The sequence below is a fragment of the Solea senegalensis genome, linkage group LG11 (genome assembly GCF_019176455.1).
Source record: "Solea senegalensis isolate Sse05_10M linkage group LG11, IFAPA_SoseM_1, whole genome shotgun sequence".
NCBI classification, from domain to species: Eukaryota; Metazoa; Chordata; class Actinopteri; order Pleuronectiformes; family Soleidae; genus Solea; species Solea senegalensis.
Genome location: NC_058031.1, coordinates 24,656,075 through 24,680,208, shown reverse-complemented (window position 1 = coordinate 24,680,208; position 24,134 = coordinate 24,656,075). Strand labels below are relative to the sequence as shown.

General features: G+C 41.0%; 2 protein-coding genes across 2 annotated transcripts in view; both read right to left on the bottom strand.

The window, feature by feature from the left end:
- Positions 1 to 15,332, bottom strand: part of slc2a4rg (SLC2A4 regulator) — a 37,777-nt gene extending 22,445 nt beyond the window's left edge. The window contains exons 1-2 of the mRNA XM_044038431.1: positions 14,818 to 15,332; positions 10,735 to 10,970 (exon numbers count right to left, since the gene is read on the bottom strand). Coding sequence (XP_043894366.1) covers positions 10,735 to 10,970; positions 14,818 to 15,099 — 518 coding nt within the window. The 5' untranslated portion in view covers positions 15,100 to 15,332. The remainder of the gene's footprint in view (positions 1 to 10,734; positions 10,971 to 14,817) is intronic.
- A 4,054-nt stretch (positions 15,333 to 19,386) lies between these two features.
- The window catches only part of LOC122776883, a 54,367-nt gene continuing 49,619 nt past the window's right edge, over positions 19,387 to 24,134 (bottom strand). The window contains exon 9 of the mRNA XM_044037645.1: positions 19,387 to 21,488. Coding sequence (XP_043893580.1) covers positions 20,934 to 21,488 — 555 coding nt within the window. The 3' untranslated portion in view covers positions 19,387 to 20,933. The remainder of the gene's footprint in view (positions 21,489 to 24,134) is intronic.

Here is a 24,134-nt window from a genome sequence, read left to right as displayed (position 1 = left end):
TCGACATGATGACACCAAAACAAGCGTCTCAGTAATACTGTCATAGAGTTCACCAGCTGTTTTTCTTCTTTTATTTTTTGACAATAAAAAACTGGCTGATATTAGGGCTGCGTGGTCGACCACTGATCATCATTTGAGGCCATTCGTCGACTGACTGTTGGAGATTTGAATGTAAATATTAAATGTATTGTATTAGTAACATTTTTAACAGCGTTCAACACTTCAGATATTAACAAAACAACATTAAACAGATGCACTGATGACTGTGAATCTGATCATCTGTGTTCTGAATGAGGAATTTGAAAATCAGCAGGAGAGCGTGGCGTCATTTTATGAAGTGAATAACGTTACCGTCAGTCATCACACGTCAAAGTCAATGATATTAAAACTCACACGTCGTCCTTCACTCCCTCAAAACTCTGCCTTCAGTTTGAACTTCTGTCAAACTACACACTGTAGTTTTTTTTCAGAGACTAAGCGACCAATAACATCTCGCTGATGAGTGAATGTTTGGTCGACCATACGTGATATGGCTTCTGAATTATATCTGGATATTTTAGGCGGTATCCCGATATACGAGATATGGTGTATGGGGATATAAAGCCACACAGGGCTCATGAAAAGGAGAGCGACAATACACTCTAAAATAAAATATCTGTATTACATGATCTTAAAATATAACTATTACCTTTCATTTCAGATAATACCTGGTTTATTTCATTGGCTTTCTAAAATTAAATGAAGGGTGTTTATTCATGTGTGTTTTAGAAAGAATGAAACTGTCTATAAATATGGTCAAAATGTTGCTATAACACATGAGAGAAGTGTGATTAAGTTACTTTTTGAAAATATAAGTTTGTTGGTTCCATGTGCTTTTGTAATCACTACTTAATAATTACAACGAATAATAAAAACCCGGGCCACGCAGTGGTGCAGTGGTGATCACCTTGCAGTGAGAAGACCAAGGTTCAACCATCCAGGTGGAACAAGGGTGTTTGTGCATGTTCTCCCCAAAGTCCAAAAACACGTAGGTGTGAGTGTGACAGTCTGGATGTGACCTGTGATGGACTGCTAACCTGTCCAGGGTTTGGGTTTGGCACCAGCGCCCATAAACATCACAAAGAAAGGAAGACGTTCATACATTATATCATGTATATATATGTGTATATATGTGTATATATATATATATATATATATATATATATATATATATATATATCATATATGTAGGATGTACAGGTGTGTTTGTAGTATAATATCTGTAATAAATTCAATTCTACTTATGACACAGATCTTTAGTGGAGCTTGGAGTGCATTGTTTGAAAGTGCTTTTGTTCTTTGGGCAAACTGAAGAACTGCCACTGCTACCTTACTACTTAACTTCAGGCTGTTTCAAAAAGATGAACTTGTCGCTATAGCAACTGCGTTTTCAACTTCCAACACTGTTGTTGCTAGGGGATTTCAGTACAGACCTCCGTGGTTTGTTTGCTGTTGTTTTTCTCCTCCCCTCTCATGTGATAAAGGAAACAACAAAGAAACACAGGAAAAGAAAAACACTGCAGCGTGCATTTAAAAATGCTTGTCATCTTTCATGGGTCATATACTTCACGTTTACATTCTGCTGAAACCACAGGGTTTCAATGGTGTTATTACTGTGAAATATAAGGATGAACGACAACACTCTTCCATGTCACACACTCCAGTACGTACTGATGATATTAGTCCTTTTCAACCATGAAGGCGTCACAGACATTCTAAAGAAATACAGCCCAAAACACCATGTTTACAGTGTGTTCATAGTAAAGCATACGACATGTAGGGTTTTACATCTTAATCTGCCCTCAATATGATGAATGACTTTTTACAGTAGGCTGAATGAGCTGCTAATAATGTATTTAGAATTGTTGTGTTTATTATGTTTATTATGTTTAGAACCACAGAGCAGATGTGTTGCCTCAAGACTTCGCAGGACTGTGATGAAGTCTATGGACGAGTGGAACTTTCTGTCAACCCTCGGTCTGGGTGGGAAGTGTAAGTTTTGTGTAGAACCACAGCGAGTGTAAGAATAAATAGCAACTAAAAAATCTAAAGAAAGAGAAGAAGAAACGCATAAAAGAATGTATGTTGTATGTTGTTGTTATATATACTTCATCTACTAGAGCATAAAGGATTCAGGGCATGTGTGTACGTTTGCTACGTTCAGGTCATGACGTAACCTCCACACCAACGATAAAGGTGGAGCTAGTAGGGCAGTGACACAGAGACATTATGCACAGAAGCAAAACAACAATTGTAAGTTCTAAGTTTAGACGGGACAGTTGTGAGTCACTTTATAGATCATCTTTGTAGATCAAGGAAATCACTATGTCTGGCACCGTCCCAACACGTCTTCTCCGCCCAGGAACAGCATCCCCACAGGGAGCCATGGTGCCGGCACGCTGTGGGGATGTTGTTCAGCAGCAGGGAAAGAATCCAGGGACAGATGGATGGAGCTAAATACAGTACAGGGATATTCTGAAGCAAAACCTGTTTCAGTCTGCCAATGATCTGAGACCTGAACAGAGGTTCCGCTTCCAGCAGGACAATGAAAATGAAAACCCAGACCTCAATCCAATGAAGAATCTGTGGTCAGACTTGAGTTAGGGTTAGGGTTCACCACACTGTTACACAATTCAATATGTACATACATATCCTGGTTATGTTCCATTACTATACAATCCTTGGTTTTTATCACTAGTTTCAAAAAATGTGTGAAAGATTTTAAGTTATTGAATGTTAGTGATGACAACTTCTCTTTTTAAGCAGAATCAAACAAGATGGATTTCAACATCATGAGGTTTGTTTTTTGATTTTTTTAATTTTGAAAATACTCACAGTGCACTGATGGGTCTTTGTACTTTTTTCATTTTGACATTAAAACTAAATCGGAAACCGTTTCCTGACTAACATTTAAGTAAAAATGAAAACAGTGCTCTTTTTTCATACAACAGAAAATGATTGCCTTTAATGTGCACGTCAAAGAAAACTGGGAAATAAAACAAGTTAGAAGTGGAAATTAGTCCATCGGTTTTTTTTATAGCGACGCCCCGACCCGGAAGTCAGGAAAGATGTCTGAATAGAGATGGGCGATATGTCATTGTTTACCACATATCGTCAAAAACATTCCCCAGGGTAAGAATCTGTCACGATAAAAACGGTAAATGACGCATGTGCGCAAGCAAATGGTGGAAAGAATTCACAGAGGCAGTGGCGTTTTGCCAGATATGTCGCTAACCCTAAGCTTTAGTAAAAGGGCTTTCAGTTCAACTGTTTACGTGCACTCACAAGCTACATTAGCAACTTTAGCAACATTGTGCTCCTTTCCATTGTGTCCATCCCAGCGTCAAACACAAGTGGCGAGCTGGAGAGACACCAAATTGGCCAAACCCTAACCCTACGCTGAACGCCGTTCCAGCACTAAATAGACCAGGTGTGTTTGTGTGTGCGTGTGTGAGTGTGTGTGTGTGTGTGTGTGTGTGTGTGTGTGTGCGCAGCAAACCTGAACAGAAGAGAAAATGTGCCTCTCAGAAGTCTGTTTAGGAGACATTTTCTGTCATGCTAAAGTCCTGTTGGGGGGACATAACATGTCCCTTTATGATTTTCACTTAGCTTATGTTAAATATATTAAGACCAACATTTAAGTGAATCAGAGTAATACAAACAACTGTATGGGTTTAAAAAAACAAGAATTGCACCCGTCCCTACGTCCAAAGCTATTTTTTCTTTAAAGAAATGTACTATTTAGCTAAGAGCTAATACAAGTTTTAAAACAGCTGTGGAATGTTTGACTTGTCTGTCTGGACTGAATTTCACTGCTCGTCACTGGCAGATGGTGATGACTTATGATCAAGTTGTGCAACACACTGTCCTGTGAGAAGGTATTTATAAGTGCAGGAGAATATAAAACCCCATTTTCACATTGTGAAAACCATTTTTGAATTATTTTACTCTAACCTACCACAGATCTGATTTATTGTTTGTGACATTTGCACTGTGGATTCTGTGCTGATACAGCTGCCATAGGCCAGGTTGGCTTATATATGAACGACAGTTTAAAATGTATAATCATGTATTTAGGCTTGTTTTTCAGAGTTTTAACTGAAGAAATGATTCATTCATGAATAATGCCTGAAGCATCTGTGATTTATGGACTACGCTAATACTCTTCTACATTATACGGTTGTTTACAAGTAGTGGAAACTAAACAGTGTCGCACACATGCAGGAAAAGGGTGGTAATCTGTCCTTCAAACAAAGGGGGCGGGGCAAAGGGACAAGATAAATAGAAAATGGGATGTAAAGAATAGATTAAAAAAAGAAAACTTGTGAATATGGAATAATTTAGTTTAGACTTTGTAAAAACAACTCCAGCAAACTAAACATATATATACTTTTGAAGGTACTTTTATAAGCATGTTAATAGCTTAGACACAGAGAGAGGCAGGGATATTAAGGGAGTGGTCACAGCTGTAGGAGGAGTTTAATGAAAATGTGACAGAAGCTGGTGAATGAGCGAAGAACAGAAAGACTGAGTGAAGGGCAGGGAGAGTGAGTCGACTGTGGCATATCTAAATGCTACTGAGGCACAACGGGGGGGCCTTATGTAAGCGTCTATTACTGTGGGTGAGCAAGCGATAAAGAATTTTACTGCTGTGGTGCCAGATCCACGCAACAAGAGTTTTCTTCCCTCTTCATTTAGGGCCGTCTCTCTCTCTCTCTCTCTCTCTCTCTGTCCATGAGCCGTCCTGTGTGAGGACATATATTGTCCCATTATACAGTACCGGCACGGCTCGGCTCGTTTTCCATTACTTCATGGTACCTCCTCAGCATGGGCGGAGTCATCATAGCACAGCTGCATGTAACTGCCATGACATGGTTTTATACACGACACACAGCTGCACGAGCGACTTGTCCAGCAGTGGTTCAGTGCACAGACTCCGTCTGGACTGAAACACAGCAGAAGGAGTCGAGACGCAGCTGTGTCTAAATACACCAGACTCCTCTGTTCAATGTTGAGATGAAAACATGTCTTCTAGATTGTTTGAGTCTTTTTAACTGATCTACAGTTCAGCATCGTTCGGTTTGATTCTTGTGTCAGACGTCGCCCTCCATGCCCTCTTTGCTCGTCAGGTGAAGACAACAGTGATGTTCTGAGAGGACAATGGAGGACACAAACAAAGTAACCTTCCTCCTGAGTGGACCATCACGACACCAACGTATCCAGAAGGTATTAGTGGTTCTACATCACAGATGGCAAAGTGACCATCAAATCTACAGAACCAGCTGTTACCTTTGAGGATTTTGAGCTCATGGTCACGTGAGACCATCACGGTCACGCGAGACTTCACACTTCTCTGTGCACGACAATGTTTCTGGGCGACATGAGATCTTAACACTGCTATACTGAGAAACACAGAGAGTCTTGATTCTCACCATTGACAATGATTTGAATGTGATAGTTTGTATTTAGAAGTTACACACAACAGCTTTAATGTCTACAATGGAGCAAACTGTTGACAGACAACTGCATTTACCTCCTACTCTCCTCTTCACATGTGATCGATTCTGCATCTGCATTACACAGGTTGATTAATGTTTCATCAGTGAGTTTATATGCATGTCAAAAGTCAGATTTAGTGACTAAAATTCTTCCTAAAAACAAGCTAGTCTTAGTCGGACTAACGCACCTGGATGATATGATTCATAGTCCGATTACCCCTGCATGTATATGCTTGGTGTTCTGCACATGCACCAACATTTCCTCTAACATGTCCTTAAGTGTGTATGGTCATCAACATGTACAGCAGGAAGGAAACATACAGAACAACAGCACAATTCAACTTGCGTCCATCTCACCATTCGCAGTTTGTTTCTCTGTGTAATGCTCAACAGGAAACAGATATCAATATGCACTAGCTTATAGAGAGATCTCTCTATAAGCTAGTGCATATTGATATCTGAGTCAATAAATCGATTTTCTCCTCCGCACGTACACTCAGACTCAGCAAGTACTCCGGTTGCCTGTCTTAATCGGACTATGGCCGTAGCTTGATTAAGCTGTTACATATGAGAGAGTGAGTGAGTGAGCGAGTGAGCGAGTGAGTGAGCGAGCGAGTGAGAGAGTGAGTGAGTGAGTGAGCGAGCTGGAGAATGTGCATTCAGTACACTCAGTGCTTCTTGCAGAGGTTGTCATTACTGATTCAGGGTCTGCTGCAGAGCTGTACCCCGAAAGCAAAGAATAAATAATAAAATAAAAAGAAAAGACTTGGACACTAGATCCTAACTCTTCCATCCGTCAGGAGATGGTGCAGCTGCACCGTGGTTACAAACGGTCTACAGATCACCTAACCTGTATCCTGAGGCTGACTTGCCAGATGCCTGCTTGTGTCCTGATCTGACCCTAACCCTACAACCACTCCCCCTTTGCATAACTCCATTCATGGAGGGTGACCTTTCACCCCTGCATGTGTCAGTGCGGAGGGAGAAAAAGCAACAAGGAAGTGAAGAAAAGCTGCTTCACAAAGGAGCTTTGAATTTTTAACCACCTGAGAAAGGAGAAAAGTGCTCTTATCTGGAGGCCATGTCAGTATTTTGGATGTGGTTTAAACATCGCAGACAGGAGTGGGGGGCAGGTGGCTGTTCTTCTGACTCTGACCTTCAACAATCAGCTGGAATCAGAGTCAGAATCAACTTTATTGGCCAAGTTTGTGCACAAAAACAAGGACCAGGACCTGATTCTGCTTTGCTCTCTAAATAAACATATAAACAGAAGAGGAGAATTTTTTGGAGCGTATTGATATAAAAACATTGCACACACATCAGCTATTAACTGTCCACCTCCAAGTGTGTGGTCCTACGTCTAATCTGTGGAAATTGGTTACAATGTCAGATATCAAGATATCAGTTATCAAGTCAGATTTGAAAATCCTCTACTGAGGCTTAAGATATTCTATTCCAAATTCCATGTTACATTTTTGCTATAAAGCCAGTGAAAGGCCTAGTCATGAAGGAAGAGCCTCATTACTATTGTCACTATAGGGGTCTATGTTTATTTACTTACTCAAAATGAGTCATGGAACTTGACTAAAATAATGTGGAAAGTTTTAAAAAAATGAAATGGTACCATGTGTGGATATTTATGTGTTAGAAACCAAGAAATTGCTAATAAACATGGTCCAAAAACACAAATGATGTATTTGTTAATCCATAAATATAATATTAAGCTTGTAATATCTCGTGTATTTCACTTATTCCCTCTCACTGATTATTTTGAATGCAACATCCTCTAAAACCATAAAACATCACAAGTAGCTTATCACAATATCAAGATAATTAAATATCCAGAATCATATCTTGTGTCACGTCATGATATAGATATAATATGGATGAATAGGCTCATCTAAAGGGACAGCAAACTACTTTACACCACATGTAAAAAAGAAATGACACCATGTGAATGCACTGAAACTCAACACTTGACAAACATTAGTCAAGTGTTACACTAGTTAATGTTAAACAAACCGATGGAGCGCAGGTCTCTTCAAACATGTCTGATCTCCTGACACAGGGGTGGCCAACCACTCACAGACTAACGGCGTATTTCCACCGGCACTACTCACTCGCCACGCCACGCCACCATTAGGTTGCATCTCCACTACAAAAAAGTAGTTAGCGTGGGCGGAGTCATCACTGTATGGCTGAGTGAGACTGCAGTGACTTGTTTTATACGTGACACACACACACAAGTGACTTTACACCAGACTTCTGTAGTTGTTGGAGATTAACCCACGTTGTTAGGATTATTAAGTAGTTTTAAGTGATCTACAGTTCGGCGCTGTTCGGCTTGATTTGTGTCTGGGACGTCTCTTCCTGTGACGGCAGTCTGACCAATCATCACATAATACCTATTTAGCACACCTTTGGAACAAAGTTTTCCCTCACACACATGTGCGCGTTTGATACTGATAACTGAGGCGAACATGCGTACACATATACGTGAAAAACCCCCACAATGCTCATCTGCTGTCACCCACATACACATACATGTCATCAGAGACTGCAATGACCCCAGCCAGCACAGCCAATCAGAAACCAGGACTGGGTGATGGCAGGTGAAACGTGAATTCAACACCAGATCAGGACAGAGAAGGAGATGGTGGAATAAAAGGCAAATACGGTGCAACATGAAACATGTGACCGAGCTCACACATGATGACACTGTCTCAGTAAAAGCTCAGCTGTCAAACCTGATGCTGAACTACTTTGAGATGAGCATGCACATGGGGCATGTGCGCTGTGTCCAAACCTTCATATATACAGACCAAGAGATCTCCAGACACGAGAAGAGGAAGACAACAATGCAAGCACATAACACAAAGGTGGGATTATGACATCAATGTTGTCTCCATGGGTTCCTAAAACAATGTTTCCATGTCAATAAAACACTGATACCACAAACAAAGAAGCCAAATGCTCATGTGGACAGCGTCTGAACCTCATGTGGTGTGGCATGCACAGCAATCCCACAACTCAGAGAGCTGTGTAGTGAACCTTGATAGGAGCACCTGGTTACTCTGAGCTGCACTGTGATTGGTCAAAGTCTCCAGTCAAAGGCCACATTTCACCCTAAGACTAGAAATCCAGAGAAGGTGCTTAAGTCTGGTTCTCTGGTATTGATCAATCCCTCCAACAATGCTTTGCCAACCCTAGCTTTTGGAGGGTTTATCTGAATTTGAACAGGGTCTTAGACAAAGTGCACTTTTCTGTTGTCAGCCTGTTTGGTGCTGCTCTGCAGTGGGCACTCAGACACGTGACATACTTCCTCACAAAAAGCAGGCTCAACATCTTCACAGCTTTTAAAGGCGTGTTCAGTCTTGCATGCTCCCCAGAGACACTAGCACACATCATACATGACCAGTGGCACATGAAGTTCACATGATGAAGAAAAAAGAGGAAAGAAAGAAAGAAGTAAATGTGGTGTTTAAATCCAAACAACCATTAACACCCACACTGTTTTGCTAACTATAAATGTCTTATGTACATTTATTTTCATATCCTAACATCAGGGGAAGGTTTACCCATTTAATAAAGGGCAAGGTTTGTAGTGCTTTGCTGCCTCTGTGTACTCTGTTAATGTGTGAGCACCACTGCTTCAAGTATAAGCAGACAGTAAAAGGAAGGCAGCCTCTCCCAGTCTCCACTGTTACATAATCCCTTATCAGTGTAACAGGCTTGTCCCTGGCTGTGTTTTCTGCATATGAACACGAATGGAAGTATGCCAACAGTGTAACAGTGAAATCCCACTTTTAGAAGTTTATTTCACATGAATCACATTTCAGTAAATTCTGTAAAAATCAATGAATCCTCACTGAACATTATTCAGGCTCTGAATGAGTAGAATTTTCCAAACTCAGTTTCCCCTGAGTCGAGAAATATCTTTTTTTTGTTACGTGCCCACCAGTGACACTTGGTCCGAGGCTAGAAACTGCAACGCTAAATCCGCACTTTTTAGACCAACTCCTAGGGGGCGGGACCTCATTCCCAGAATGTAAACAGTGTCCACCATCTTTGCTAACAGTTACGCTAACAGGACCAAGGGACTCTATGCTGATGCCCTCTACGGTTGTTTTTATGATCATTTATTTTTTACAAAAAAAACATCTACACTGTTCACTGTAACATGAATATGAAAAACAGCATGTTAATTTGACTTCTGCTTCTGCAGTTGGTCACAGGGGAAACAGTTATTGGCCCAAACACTCAATATTACTGCAAAAACACATCCCTATTTTTTCATCTCTTTTCTTTCCTGCACTTTTTATTTCTTTAAGCCACTGAGACATAAGTTGAACTTCAGAAATTTTGAAGACAACAAATGGCATTCATCCATCCATCCATCCATCCATCCATCCATCATCTACCGCTTTACCCTCCACCAGGCCTGTGAGAGAAGGGTCCACATGGACAGAATGAGTCAAGGAAGACAGTGAGATGGAGGATTACTGGAACCCTTCCAAAGAGATCATCTACAATGCCAGTATCTCGAAAATCTCTTCACGCGTCAAGTGATGGGGCAATGCAGGCCCTCGTCTCATGCTCTCGTCTCTTAGGACAGATTTCAAAACTATTCTGGACAGAATCCCAAACATGTGGTCAGTTGACCACATGTTGAAGTAGTAGTGGAAGTAATGCAGGGTTCACAGCATGTTGAGCTAATGGGAGCGGGTAACAAGATGCATTCAAAGACCCTGGCAAATGTGATTACTTTCTGCTGGATCTTCAGTGTCTTGAGCTTATAAGAGGCACTTCAACACACATTCAAGTAACCTCATACATTTCATTACTTCTGCAAAACAACATGAAGTCCATGAACTAAACGCTTGCTAAACACAAATAAATCAGACAGATTTGTATTAAAAAAACATTTGTTTTGTGTGATGGCGATTGAATTAAAGACCAACCCTACTGCAGAGACACTGGATCACATGATATGTTGTGCATGAACATGTTGTGTGGGACGCACAGCAATTCTTGTCCGTTAGTTAACCACACACTCCACAAACTAATGATCACAGGGTGAATATTTAGACGCCAAACCTTATTCTTCATTCCAATGCAATGCAGAGAAGTGATGTCTCATTCACTTGTCACGCAACACTGACCAAACAAAAGATAGAGATACGACAGTGGTCTGTACCTGTTTCTGGGGACAGGGATGTGGGAGGAAGGGAGGGGCTGTCTTTCTGTCAGCCGTACATGTTGCTCTTGAGCTGCCCTGAAGCCGTTGGTCAGCTCTGACTGTTTCCCTGGGTTGCTGATGTCCAGATGCTTGAGGCCACCTGGTAGTTGTCCATTCATGCCGGGGCAGTGAGTGGGACTGGCCCTCTTCAAGATCCCAGTGGAACCAGTGTCATTTTGGTCTCCCACATCAGTCTAGGACAGGAAGCAAGAACACTGTGAGTCCATCCTCTCCTGGACAGTTATCAGGATGTCATTTCTTGGACACTGATGGCCATTTATTTCCCTGCTAGGAATGCTGCTGATTAAGCATTAAGAATTTGATTTATTGACGATGTCACTTTCCTTGAGCTGAAACAATTAATTGATTAATCGATTACCAAATTAATTGACATCTATTTTGATAATCGATTAATCGGGTTGGAGCTTTTTTCATGATGAAAACAAGATTTCCGATTGTTGAAGCTTCTTAAATGTGAGTATTTTCATAATTTCTTTGCTTTACATAACAAAGAAATCATTAAAAGTGAATCATTTAATAATCGACAGATGAATCGATTATGAAAATAATCGTTAGTTGCAGCTCTGCGCAGTAGACAGTGAAGCTACAGCTATTTATAAATCTGTGTGGAAAGTAGACTCAACACATTTCCCCAGGTTCGTCTGTGTTTTTCTTCAGACACAATTTAACATATGAATATCGTCTCTGTCGATCATTAAAAATGACAGTGAATTTGACGGAGAGCAGGGATAAAAACTTTATGAAGACTTTATGAGTGCTGCTGATTTATATACATGTGTTGCCACAATGAAATATAACTGGCCTGCAGCTGGAATCCAATAGTGTAGCTTGTATTGTGTGACTGTCAACACATTTGGAGTGATATACACTGATGACACCTATGGGGAGGAGTGGTGTAATAATTTAGCATTTGCATAATCTGACACTGGTTGGTGATTTCAAAATGAGTGTTATGGTCTATTTATAAGATCATTTGTCATATTTACACTCAGAGCCTCGCATTAAAGATCAGACATGGATATGTATTTTGGATGGCATATGTTTCCATGGCTGCATTGTTATATGAGCGAGACAAGGAAAAGAGGAGGGAGCAGCAGAGCTGAGTGATTAAAGCAGTTTTTTTTTTATTTTTCAATCAGTCATTGCGGTGATTGGTCAGAAAGCTGTTGTCGAAACATTGAAAAGACATTCTCAAATATAAATATTTTTGACCACAAAGATGTTAATGTCAAAGACAGCAGAATATGTTCATATTTAGAAAGCTGAAATTAAAGTTTTTATTTATTAAAGTTTTTTATGTCCTAACTTAAGTTTAACAGGCGGAACCTTTGGTCTCGTGGTAACCCGGACTCATTTTAGTGATGTACCACAACAGAATCTACACTGGTGACAAGGTTTGGATAATGGAGACGTTTCTGACAGTGGCAAAAAGAAAACAGTACAATCTTTTGGAAACTAACAACAAGCCAACGTCGGCCGAAGTGAACAATGATTCACAACGACCAAAACCCAAGACCAGAAAATACGACGACACATAACTCAGTATTCACAGTGAATGTGGTCGGAGATGAAGAAAGACCTCTCACATTGGCAGGGGACAGCATGAAACCTAAAAAACTTGGTCGGTTAGCCACCGGAATTTTTCAAGAGGAAACTTTATTAAAGTTGTTTAAAACAAACAAAAATTAGGTTGTTATAGTTATAATTGCACATTTCATATTTTTATTTGAAAATTGCTTTCTCAAGAAGCAATATTGAGGTTATTTGCATTGCTAAGCAAAAATGTTATTAGCACAGCAAAATATTGAAAGACAAGTGAAATGTTTGTTCTAGCGTTGATGTTTCTTTCAGTAAATGTTATGCTTGACACATTGTTTTGAGTTTTTATATTGGCTGGTTTCATTACTCCATATAACAAAGACAGATTTCAAACTGAATCATTTTGGTTCGTGAACAGAACAAGACATTTGACAACATCATCATTTCCAGGTATGAAAAACATTGATCAACATTTTTCAACTTTTCTGACCTGAGATTTGCAGCTGTGCACCAGAGCATGCCCTGCAGTGTTTCCTGTGGTGGGAGGGTCTCTGACACCCGGGGGTGGGGGGTTAGGGGTTTGTGTACATTTCCAAGGCCGATTTTGAGACCACTGAATATAAGGTAAATTGCTGTATACGAACATAACAGGTTGGTAACATCCATAAGAACCATAAGAAGGAAGGAATATTTAACCATAAGAAGGAATATTTCAAATTTAATCTTGAAAAAAAAACAATGACACAAAGACATAAAACACACATTTAAACTAGAGTGCCTTGTGCACTCTAGTTTAAACCAATGAGACATGTTTGTTTTGCTTTAAACAAACAAACAAAGCAAAATAGACACGTCTCATTGATTTAAATGTGTTTTTATGTCTTTGTGAGCTCTTTCACTATGTGATGGACGATAAAGTTTTTTGAATCTTGAATCATTAGATTAGGTGGTGTGATTGTCAGACATTGGCAAAAAATGCTTAAGAATACTTTTGTTGATACTCAGTAAACAGTACATATACAGTAAATAACCAAGTTATTTCAATAGGCATATTGCTCACGTGATCGGCTCGTGATCGGTTTATTTAAACTCACTAATCGTTGATCAGTGATCGGAAATCCGGCTGGTGTAAATCGTGTAAATAAGCTAGGCTGTGTTTGATTGTTACTGGGGCCTACAGCTTCTTACTAATGAAACACACTGGAAAACTGAGCATTAATTGTTTTTTTGCTGAGTTTTTTCTGTATATGGTATCGGACTGGGATCGGCCGATTATAAACCTCGGGTATCGGAGGGGAAAAAAGCGGATCGGTGCCACTAACACTTTTAATATTAGTGTAGAACAAGAACAGCGGGCAGAGCACGAGTAGGTAATCAGGTAATCACTTCAATTATATAATCTGTTTATTGAAGTGTAAAGAGTAATGTTTGAGACAGACAAGGACCAATGCTGTTTATTTTTGCACCATCTGGTGTCAGGTGGTGCAAAATAAAAGGTGAAAACAAACAAAAGTGGACATTTTATTTTTAAAATGTATGGTACTTTTTTTAAATGTAAACTGGGTTATAGTAGTTGTATTACATTACATTACATTACATGTCATTTAGCAGACGCTTTTATCCAAAGCGACTTACAAAAGTGCATTTAAACATTTGGGTACAAATAAGAGCTAGAAGTAAGTAAGAGCTTCAAGTAGAACAAACTATGAAGTGCTAGTCATAAGTGCGATGTACAAGTTTTTTTTTTGTTTGTATAGTACAGTGTTTAGTAGTAGTATTTCTGTGAAAATCAAACTTATCATATGTGATATTATACAGAAGCACAATTATTGTATTGATAATGAAGTATGTCACAATACTTTTACAATATTATGGTTGATTAGCAAATTCTCGTTTATGTTCAGAAACTGCAATATGTTGTTATAGTCACATTTCTTCATTTGCATCACAATGTTTAAAAAAGGTATTAACAGAGTTGAACATGAAGAACTCAGACTACACTTGCTATGTTTATGTTGCTGCTTTGAAACCCTGCCTACACATGCGCCATCTATTCGTTTTATTGTGAAAGGGTTTGAGGTTTCACAGCACAGAGAGACCTCACCGTAGCTCCACCCACAAGTCCGGGGGAGGGGGTTGTCTGCGAGTTTGAAGTCCCTTCCCCCCTTTTCTGTAAACTTTGCACACAGAATATGAGCCGCCTTTAATCCCTATCTGTATAATACGACGTCTTTATTAGATAGAATTAAAAGATAACTTACACGTTTAAAGATGTGGCTCGTGCGTTTATAGCGGGAAAACAACACAATGTTCACAGTGAAGTGTGTGCGTGTGTGTGTGTGTGTCAAACTGTCAAACTTGTTATTACACAGCGTCATGACTAGCTTGTGTTACGTGCTTCGTGTAATCTGCGTAGTAATTTGGCAGGAGAATGTTTTAATGGAGTCGTGCGCAGTTAAAAGACGACTAACTGGGACTTACTTTTTCCGTGTGGTCCAATATTGGAGCCCTGGGACAGTGTCCGTTCCTTTTCTCGGAGCTTCTTTCACTTTTCACCTCCTCCGCCGCTGATTCCACGTCCATGACGAATTTATAAAGTACAGGCCTGTGTATGTACACCGGCATGGCAGCGCTCTTCTCCGCCATAGTGGAGACCCGGGTGTCGCGGAGCACGGAGCGGCCTGTCCGAAGGTTGAAATCCGCCCCGGCGATACCGACCCTTGCCTCGACCGACGACTTGTCCATAATATATCTGGAATCCATTTTCAAAACGGGCGAAAGTGGAGACTAAAGAAAGAAAACCAGCTTTCTGAAGATGTTTGTGCAAATATCAGCAAACGTTAGATACATTTATCAGGATTGTCTCGAGTTGATAATTTCTGTCGTAATAACTTCTCTATTCTAATCTAACATGTAAAGTTTGTCCGCCGTTGCCACCACAGCCCAGGAGATCCAAAAAGCCGCCCGGTCAGAAAGAGAAAAGATTGTTTTGCCTCTTTCCCCAAACCAATGCCACGCCCCCTCTGCTGTACTGCCATTGGTCGGCGCCGTGCATAAACATTACACTTTGGCACGCGGCCACGGCGAGGCGGCCTGTGATTGGACGACTCTGCGGTGTCAATCACTGTTTTTTCTGATCCAAGAAATGTGGGTGGAAGACGGGAGGGGGCGTGCCCGTCACTTTACCGGCCGGTGTCTGTCGACGACGTGCTGGTTGCAAGGCAGAAGACGAGGGCTGAGCGCGGAGGGCGGACAGTCGACAGCCAACTGCGCATGTATGTGTGTGAAAATCCGCCGTCTGCATGAACTCAAGTGTCTTATCGAGAACCAAGTCACCATTTAGCTCTTTTGTTGTTTTAATGTAATATTATCATTTTAATATTACATTAAACTGTCTACAGTCTACATGACGTCAGAAAAAACACATAAAAGGCTCACCTGATGCACTCTCTTGACATTAGTCCGCCTTTTCAACATGAAACTAAAGTGTGTGTCACTTTGTAAACTGCTCTCTCCTCCACACCAAATCAGACAGAGGAAAAAGATCTTTAGCTCACACGAGTTGTTGCCTCCATCACTAAGTTCAAATGTGTTATTTTGTCACTTGAAAAACTTCAAACTACAAACACAAACCACCTGTTTTATCTCATTTAAGTAGATAGATGTCATATATCAGTATATGTATAATATTATGATCGTAACATCCCACCTGAGACAGACGACTTAACCCTTAACACACCCAGAGCACCAGGATTTTTAACCCTTAAATTGCCAGGTTTCTTCATGATGCACCTCCATTTTATGATATTCATGCAAACCTGCTTGATGTTTGACCAAGTGTGTTACAATGCAAAAAGTAAGGTTTTAATCAGAATCTATTATGAATGTTTATTTTTTCTATGCAAAAATTGATGAAATCTAAACTGCAATATTGTCCCCAGTTTGAAAGTCAAGAATCATAATGCTGTGCTCCTTTCATTTATATCGTAGCTCAGAGGTCATAACTGGGAATGGGAACTCGTCTTTGTTAGCCTTTATTAGCAATAGCAGTCAATAACAGCGCTCTGCGTGGTATTTTGCACACAAACAGTGTAGCAACGTGTCTGCAGTAAAAAACAATGTAAACAATACTACATGTGCGATGGATTTACTGTGGAAGAAATATGCCAGAGTGTAGTGTGTGTAGTGGCAGCAATCATGGAATCCTGAACTCAGGTAAATGTGGTCTGAATTTTGAGTTAAAAATCCAAGGTCAGGGTTCCAACGACAAATGGAATGCATGAAAAGTGTTAGAGCATTTGGGAGTTTTACATACGTTTACCTTGTTTTTATTTCTTCACCTTGAATTAGTCATTGGCATCAGTCGTATTTGATATTTGTTGTCTCAGTGTCAGAAAAACCATTATGATTTATTATGTAATATTAAACACAAATGCATTTTACTTCAGACTGAATTTATAGAAAGTTTTTTAGAAAGTATTATCAGCTTATTTTACAGTGATAGTGTGGTGCTGCCTCGTTCGATTTAACCTGTGCAAAGCAATGACAATAGGCAAAGGACATGTTGTAATGTGCCACTTTATTAGAAAAGTAAAAACTCACTTTAATATTTTATGAAGGTTAATATAAAACATTACAATCTTTTGCATATCTGCACTGTCACTATAATTCATTATATTTACTCTTTTTTTTTTATTTGAACTAAACCCTGTGCTTTGAGAACATACAACATTGGCTACAGTTACTGTCACAGCAGTATTGGCCCATAATTATATCTGAAGACGATAAAACACACAGCATGTGCATCTGCATGGAAACCACTTGTGTGTGTGTGTACTGTATGTTACACTGGAACCACATCATAACAGCAACAGTTATTTTACACATTTTACACCATCGTATTGTGACTGTGCAGCAGACATGTGTGTTCAGTGTCAGTGCTCAATAACGTTTGTTTCAGGAGAAAGAAGATGTGACACGGAGAGTGACAGCCAGAGGAGACGGGCTTGTTGTTTCCTGTCAGAGTTTGTTAGGCCGTTTCTCATATTAGACCAGTGGTTGAGCCGTGCATGACAGATGTCAGACTGAGGTCAGCCTGACCTACAGCCTCTGCTTCCCCCTCCCTCCAAATCACTCGCAGAGTCCCTCAAAACTGGACATCAAAAGCCCCTCCCCTGCACAGCGAGGGATGGGGTTGGACTGTGTCCAGTGTCTGGAGGATGAATACAGCTGGAGTAAGGAGTGTGCAAAGGGAAATAAAAAGTGGAAGTACACATGGCTCAATGTTGCAGTGTGCATGTATGAGGCAGTGATCCCCGTCTCACTTCACCTCCCTCCCACACAGCCACCGCTCTATCTTGCTCCTCCAACAGAGGAGGATAAACAATACTCTGCCCTAAATTCACTCTGGTTTGTGCCTAAATATTTTGTATTTTATTTCTTTCCTCTTTGGAAAAAAAATGCTGCCTTGTGTCACATGGCAAAGAAGTCAAATAAAATTAAACAGAGATCAACAAACAAGAGATCAACCACAATATTTGTTTTCATCTCCACATATCAAAGCATGCAGTTATTTGGATCAAGCAGGAAAAAATTCCAACAACAACATAAACATACAGTTTTTTTATGGCAGTGACATGAGCTAGTTAACCAACAATATCGTCAGTCAGTAAGAAACAAATGAACAGTGCATAAAATACAGAGTGTGTTCTTTTTTCTTTACATACTTTTTTTTATTAGCTGACCTTTTCTGAAGCCGTTTAGTCTTTGCAGTTCTCACATACATCAATTCTGATGCATGTCTTACCATCACGCCCGTTCATTAAGGCTCTAATGTTGTGTTTTCCTCCTGTGCTCTCTCTGTTTTCATTTTCCCAAGGTTACATGGGAAATATATTGTTTTGAAAGAAAAAGAGCTAAGTGCAGAGGCTGGAGACCAGGGTGGGGGGAGGGCGAGGGCAGCCTTCCAAAGGACACTCACTGGTACATTTTATGCCCAGTTCTTTATTTTCCTTGGAGTCCAGGCCAGGACCAGGCTGTTGCTATTTCAACCACTGGTTCTCTGTTCAAACTTGTGAGCGAATCAGAACTGTGAGCTGTGGAAACACCCTTTAAAGCACAAGTATTCAAAACCAGCCCTGCAGGTTGTCCAGTGCAAAATAAAACTGGATGTTTACTGAGCCCAAAAAACACCAGATATTTAAAGGACAGTATGGGGTTATATGAGTCCCAATCCGATATTGATATTGGTCCGATATCAGCCAAAAAACGAGTATCGGATTATATCGGAGTGCCTCGAAAATCTCTGATATAAGCGCTCCGATACAACAGTCCGTTCCGCTCCAGCACTTCTATCCAGCAGCGCCCGTCATGATCACGTGGGCTCTGCGTGTTGGATGCATGTAGATCACATGATCGCAACAACAGCGTGTGTGTGCTACTGCTATTTCAGAGGTTCAACATCTTTCTTTAACCTCTGAAATCAGAGGCTACGAAGCCGCACAGCGAGCTAGCCGTTAGCACCGCGCTAGCTCGTCCTGAGGCGAGCTGCTAAAACAACATCATTTCATAAACCAGCGCCCCCTGTCGACTTTCAACAGCCTCTGTTTGTTAATTATGCCCCAAAAACCAGCCGTGACAAGAGCTTTGTGTGTTTTAAATGTGTCCTGAAGCTCCACACATGGAGCAAAGTACGTCTGCGGGGCCGGTCCCCGGGGCCCGGGGCTACCTGTGGGACGAGTCACTCACCCTGTGTGGGTTGGGCTAATCCAAAATAGTGAAAACAAGGAGGGTGTTCTCTGAAGAAACACAGGTGCTCTGATAACACCCCCATGAGCACTTGGTACTTTCCTCCTGATGAAATGAACCATAGACTGTATGAAATTAACACAACAAAACATCCAATATTCTTATGTTGAAGGTTAAAATTGATGTAACTGTTGGTTAATAACAAATGGGTCAGTTTTTCTCATACCTAGAGTTGCTGATTATTGTTCAGTAATATCACTTGATCAAGCCTATTCTAACATTCCACACTACAAAAGAAGTCATTAAAGTATGTATGATTCGTGCTGATATCGCCAATACTCAAGGCTGCAATATCAGTATAGTATCGGAGGTGAATAAGTTGTATCGGGACATCCCTAGTATTTAGCTCCCACACAGAGGGGGTTTAAACCTGGGTGATTAACACCATCCTCATTGCCAGTGGTTGTTCTGGTGTTTCTATGTTTACCCCGCGTCACATGTGCACGACGCCGTGGCACAAACAAAACCAGTAAGTGGAAGTAAAAACAACAACCTCGCCCTCAGTGAGAATGTTATGGTGGTTATTGTTTTGCATCTTTTACTTTGGTCTCCCTTTAAATTGATTGTGTTTCCCAAACTTTCTATCGTGAGCAGGATTCAGTGTCACATGACCATCACATGGCCTCTTGGTAGCTACGTGAGGTTATGCTAATAGGGAGAAAATAAAATATGTGTCCATTGATAGAAGCACCTTCTCTTTTTGTTGTGAATGTTGAATGTATGTATGAATGTATGATACCCCATACAAACCCACACCCCAAATATCCCAAAATATCATTAAACTTGCACATGATGAGTCATCCCGTGTTATTCTTGCTATTTTCTCTCCCTTTAATTCTTCTCTCATTTTATCCCACTTTCAAGTGAAAAGTCTTACATTGCGAAATGTGTCAGCTGGGGGAGTTTTTGTGTCCAACCCACTCAGCGGCCATGACCCGATCACTGTGTGTGTGTGTGTGTGTGGGTGTGTGTGTGTCAGGGTGTGTCTTTGCACTTTTGGCTGCAGATGTTTGACAAATCTGAGCCCTGGATTGTTCACATGAAGATTACATTATTGCACAAGAGTCACTTTCTTTTCATCAGGACAGGCAGTTATGCTAATACATTGACTGTAACTCTGTATTTAAGGAAGAATTGATGACCTGTGTTTGAACGAAGCACCGTGATGCTGTGTGACAGCCGGTGGACCAGCGTGCACACAGAACCTGTTTCAGATGTTTGCTCAGCCCGAGCCAAGCGCCGCACATCTCTGTTACATCCATCTGCTTATATTACATCACTCCCTGCATGTGTGTGTGTAACAGTGGGCCAGATCATCCTAATACAGTCAGCGTCCTTGCTGCTACTGTCCCTTTGTACGGTGTGTTTGCACAATGCATGCACATTTCTTTTGTGATATACTGTAATATAGATTAAAAACGTGTGTTCCTCCATATGTGAGTGACACCACGTACTCGTGTGCAGTGTCCATACAAAAATAAAGATATGGAAAATGATGCACACACAGGTGAGTATGGTCAGTGACACAGTATAGTTTGAAAGATATACAGTATATTTAACTTGTATTTTCTTTGTTTTGCTGATTTCTTTTCTTTGTTAGATTGTATTTGGTCCATATTTGGGCTTGGACTATATAGGCTTAGGCTGGTTCTAAAGTCCAGACCAAGCAAGGGAAGTCTGAACCTGGATTAAGACCCTGATTGTACCTGATGTCCACAAAAAATGGATCCATATGTTGTTTCTCTACAGAGGGACTTGTTTATGTGTATAATAACCAGCCTTTTTCATGTCTACAGACCAGTGACGTACATCTCCATCCCATCATTGAAGGTGAAGATGGTGGTGGTGCTAGCGCTGTTGGCCCCTTGTTTCACGTCGCTGATGGTCTCGTAGAGGTTTTCCCCGCCCCTAACAGGCGGGGTGCTTGGTCCTGAGCCCTGAGGTGCAACTAGTGAGGCTTGTTGTTGGTTTTGTTGCTGCGGTGGCGGCGGTGGCGGCGGCGGCGGCGGTGGCGGTGGCGGGGTCTGCTTCTTCCTCTTCAGTGTGGTACTACCCCCAGCTGTGCTGTTATTGGTTCCCTCCTGCTCACGTTTCCGGTGGCCGTCGATTGTAGCGTACGCAGTGTCAGACTCAGCCATTGCGCATGTGGACCGGGATCTGTCTCCTACCGGTTCATATCCGGGATCTTCTTGAGAGCGTGCCTGGCCCTGGACTCCTCTGCCTCGGCCCTGGGAACCCGCATTTCCTCTCTCCCCACCAAAGGAGCGCGGGAGGGTCTTTGCTCCATTGTATTCCATAGGTTTCTTCTTCTGGGATTTACACACGACGGAGTAAGTGTCTGCAATCTGAGAAGACACAGGAGGAGAGCAGGTGTCAGGTGACGGCAACTCTGCGGCTTTGATTCTATTAGTGAATTATAGGAGTGGTGTAAATGTAGCCTATAGCGCCAATATTTCTCTGAGCAACTGAATACTGGGCCAAAACGTTTTATTTTCAAATGTTTCTAATAAACGATTTCATATTGTACACAATGGCAAATTTAGGGGTTTAACACAGTAACTTCAAAAGGATGTTAGTAATGTCTGAAAACTGCTCTTTGACTTTTTGACATGACAATTTAAACTTTACCCAGTCAGATATTAATGCAGGCGGACCAGTCACTGTGCTATACTGTGCTGGCACACACTGGATCTTGAAAGCTGGGGTATCAACAACATATTTGTGTTCAATAATTCCAAAATAACCTCTCAGCATAATGTAAAACAAGTAACTGAGTAAATAAAAACACCTAAAAATAAGGGAATAATCTAAACATAAGAGAGCCAGACAACAAATCACGCATCAGTGTGTTTTCAGTCACAGGACATTGTTTGTCCATGCTTACCTGGTGGGAGGGGCTCAAGATAGAGAGCATCCATCCCATAATGTAAGTATTGAATGCTACAGATAAAGCATCAGATGTTTTTGGTGTTGCTGTTCAGAATAATGCACATATGTGCTCCGTCTACAGCCTCACAACTAAATCTGTGCCGTCACAGAAGACGTTGACCAATCACAGGGCAGCTAACATCCCACTGCACCTACAGGCCCACACTTCCCCACCAGCAGCTGCTTCCTGTGGTGTAAAAAGGAAAGATAATGACTCTAATATAACATTGAGTTGCTTATTGTCCTTAATGAAACAAGTGTGTGTGTGTGTGTGTGATGAGAGGAGCTCGGGCAGAGAACTGTGAGATTGTGTGCAGCTTCAAACATGCAATTCTGCTCATTGGATGAGTGGGTGTACACAGCAGTTAGTGCATGTGTTGACAGAGCTCACTCTGTGCTGTAACCTGACCTAGTTTTAACAGAGTAAACTGTCTTATCAGTCTGTTGAGTTCGCTCTGCAGTGGATGGACCTGTTCAAATTTCACCGCAACCACTTTGGCAAGAGAAGAGCAGGGTACGGAGTGAAAGGTGTGGATGACGGCCAGCTCACTGAGAGGGAAAATGAGAAAAAAAGCTGTGCATATATGAACTTTGTTCACTTCTTATTTGCTCTGAACGAGGACTGTGTCTACTGCAGGTGTCTGGAAATACAACTTTAACAACTTTAACACCACATACAGTGACGGAAGAATCCTTTTATATTGTGTGACCATCTGCAACAGTGGTAGGATTGGTAATAGTTTGTGTATTAAAGTAAAATGCTCCAAATCTGTGTTTAAGTGGAACTCAACACCACGTTCCTCAGGTGTGAACCCGTGTATGTGGGGTCTAGTCGTGTTACGTGTTGATCCAGGTGCAAATCTTCACACTTTAGTGTTGATTATTGAAAATATACAAATCTACTGCCGTTCTCTGGTCAAACAGCTGCTGCATTCAAAATGCATTTGGCTGTTTGAGTCCATGCTTAGATCACTGATGTGATGTGAGGGGGCACAGAGTCATCTATTTCACCCCCTCCACGTGACCACGCCCCTCACTGCTCCACATTCTGTCACTCTGCAGAAGTTTAGTGTTGTGCTGCAACTAACAATTATTTTCATAATCGATTCATAATAATCACTATTATGTTTTCTTTGTTTTATGAAGCATGGAAACCAGAACATATTCACATTGAAGAATGTAAAAAAAAACAATAGCAATAGTGTCAGCAATAATCCAATCTCTAATCTAACTAACAGGAAACTGTTCCTCCAGAGTTTTTAAGCTTCGTTTCAAATGAGACAAAACAGTAGAACAAGTTCAAGGAGGATTCTTTTTATTATTATTGTTATTTGTTTCTTTTAGTTGAATGACAACAAGGTGGGCCACACGGTTGGTTTAGTGGTTAACACTCTTGCCTTTGCAGCAAGTAGACTCAGGTTCCAGCCCCGGTTGGAACAAGGGCCTTTCTGTATGGAGTTAGCATGTTCTCCCCGTGTGTGCGTGGCTTTTCTATGCAATATGGGGATGAGCTAAACTGGTCAATCTATATTAAGAGTGAATGGTTGTTGTCTATGTATCTGGTGAGCTGTCCCCGCCTGTATGAGGACAACCAGACCTTTGAGTTCTCAGGAAGTGAAGTGCAGGTAAGTGCATCATCATTTCCAAATGTCTTGTCGTCTCCACACACAAACAGAAATCCCCAGAAATCTTTTGTTGTTGTTTATTCTCTGTAAACACGTCATGGTTTCATCCACAAGAAACCGCCCACAATCACCCTGTAGTACATGGTAAGTATTTGTATAACCCTCTCACATGATGCCAGCACAGGCGTCAGGAGTAACGTGGCGTTAATCGGCATGTAGACGAGCAGAGCCGGGAATTTAACCCACAACTTTCAAGTAGAAATACGACTCACTCAGAAATACCCAAAAGTATATACATTACAAAGTGTACAAAGAAAGTTAAGTTATCATAAAGCAAAGAGAGCAAACTGTCTCCAAACACAAGAAGAGGAAGATGACAAAGACGTGGGACTCTGACATCATCATCATCATCATCATCATTTTCTAGCTGTATACATA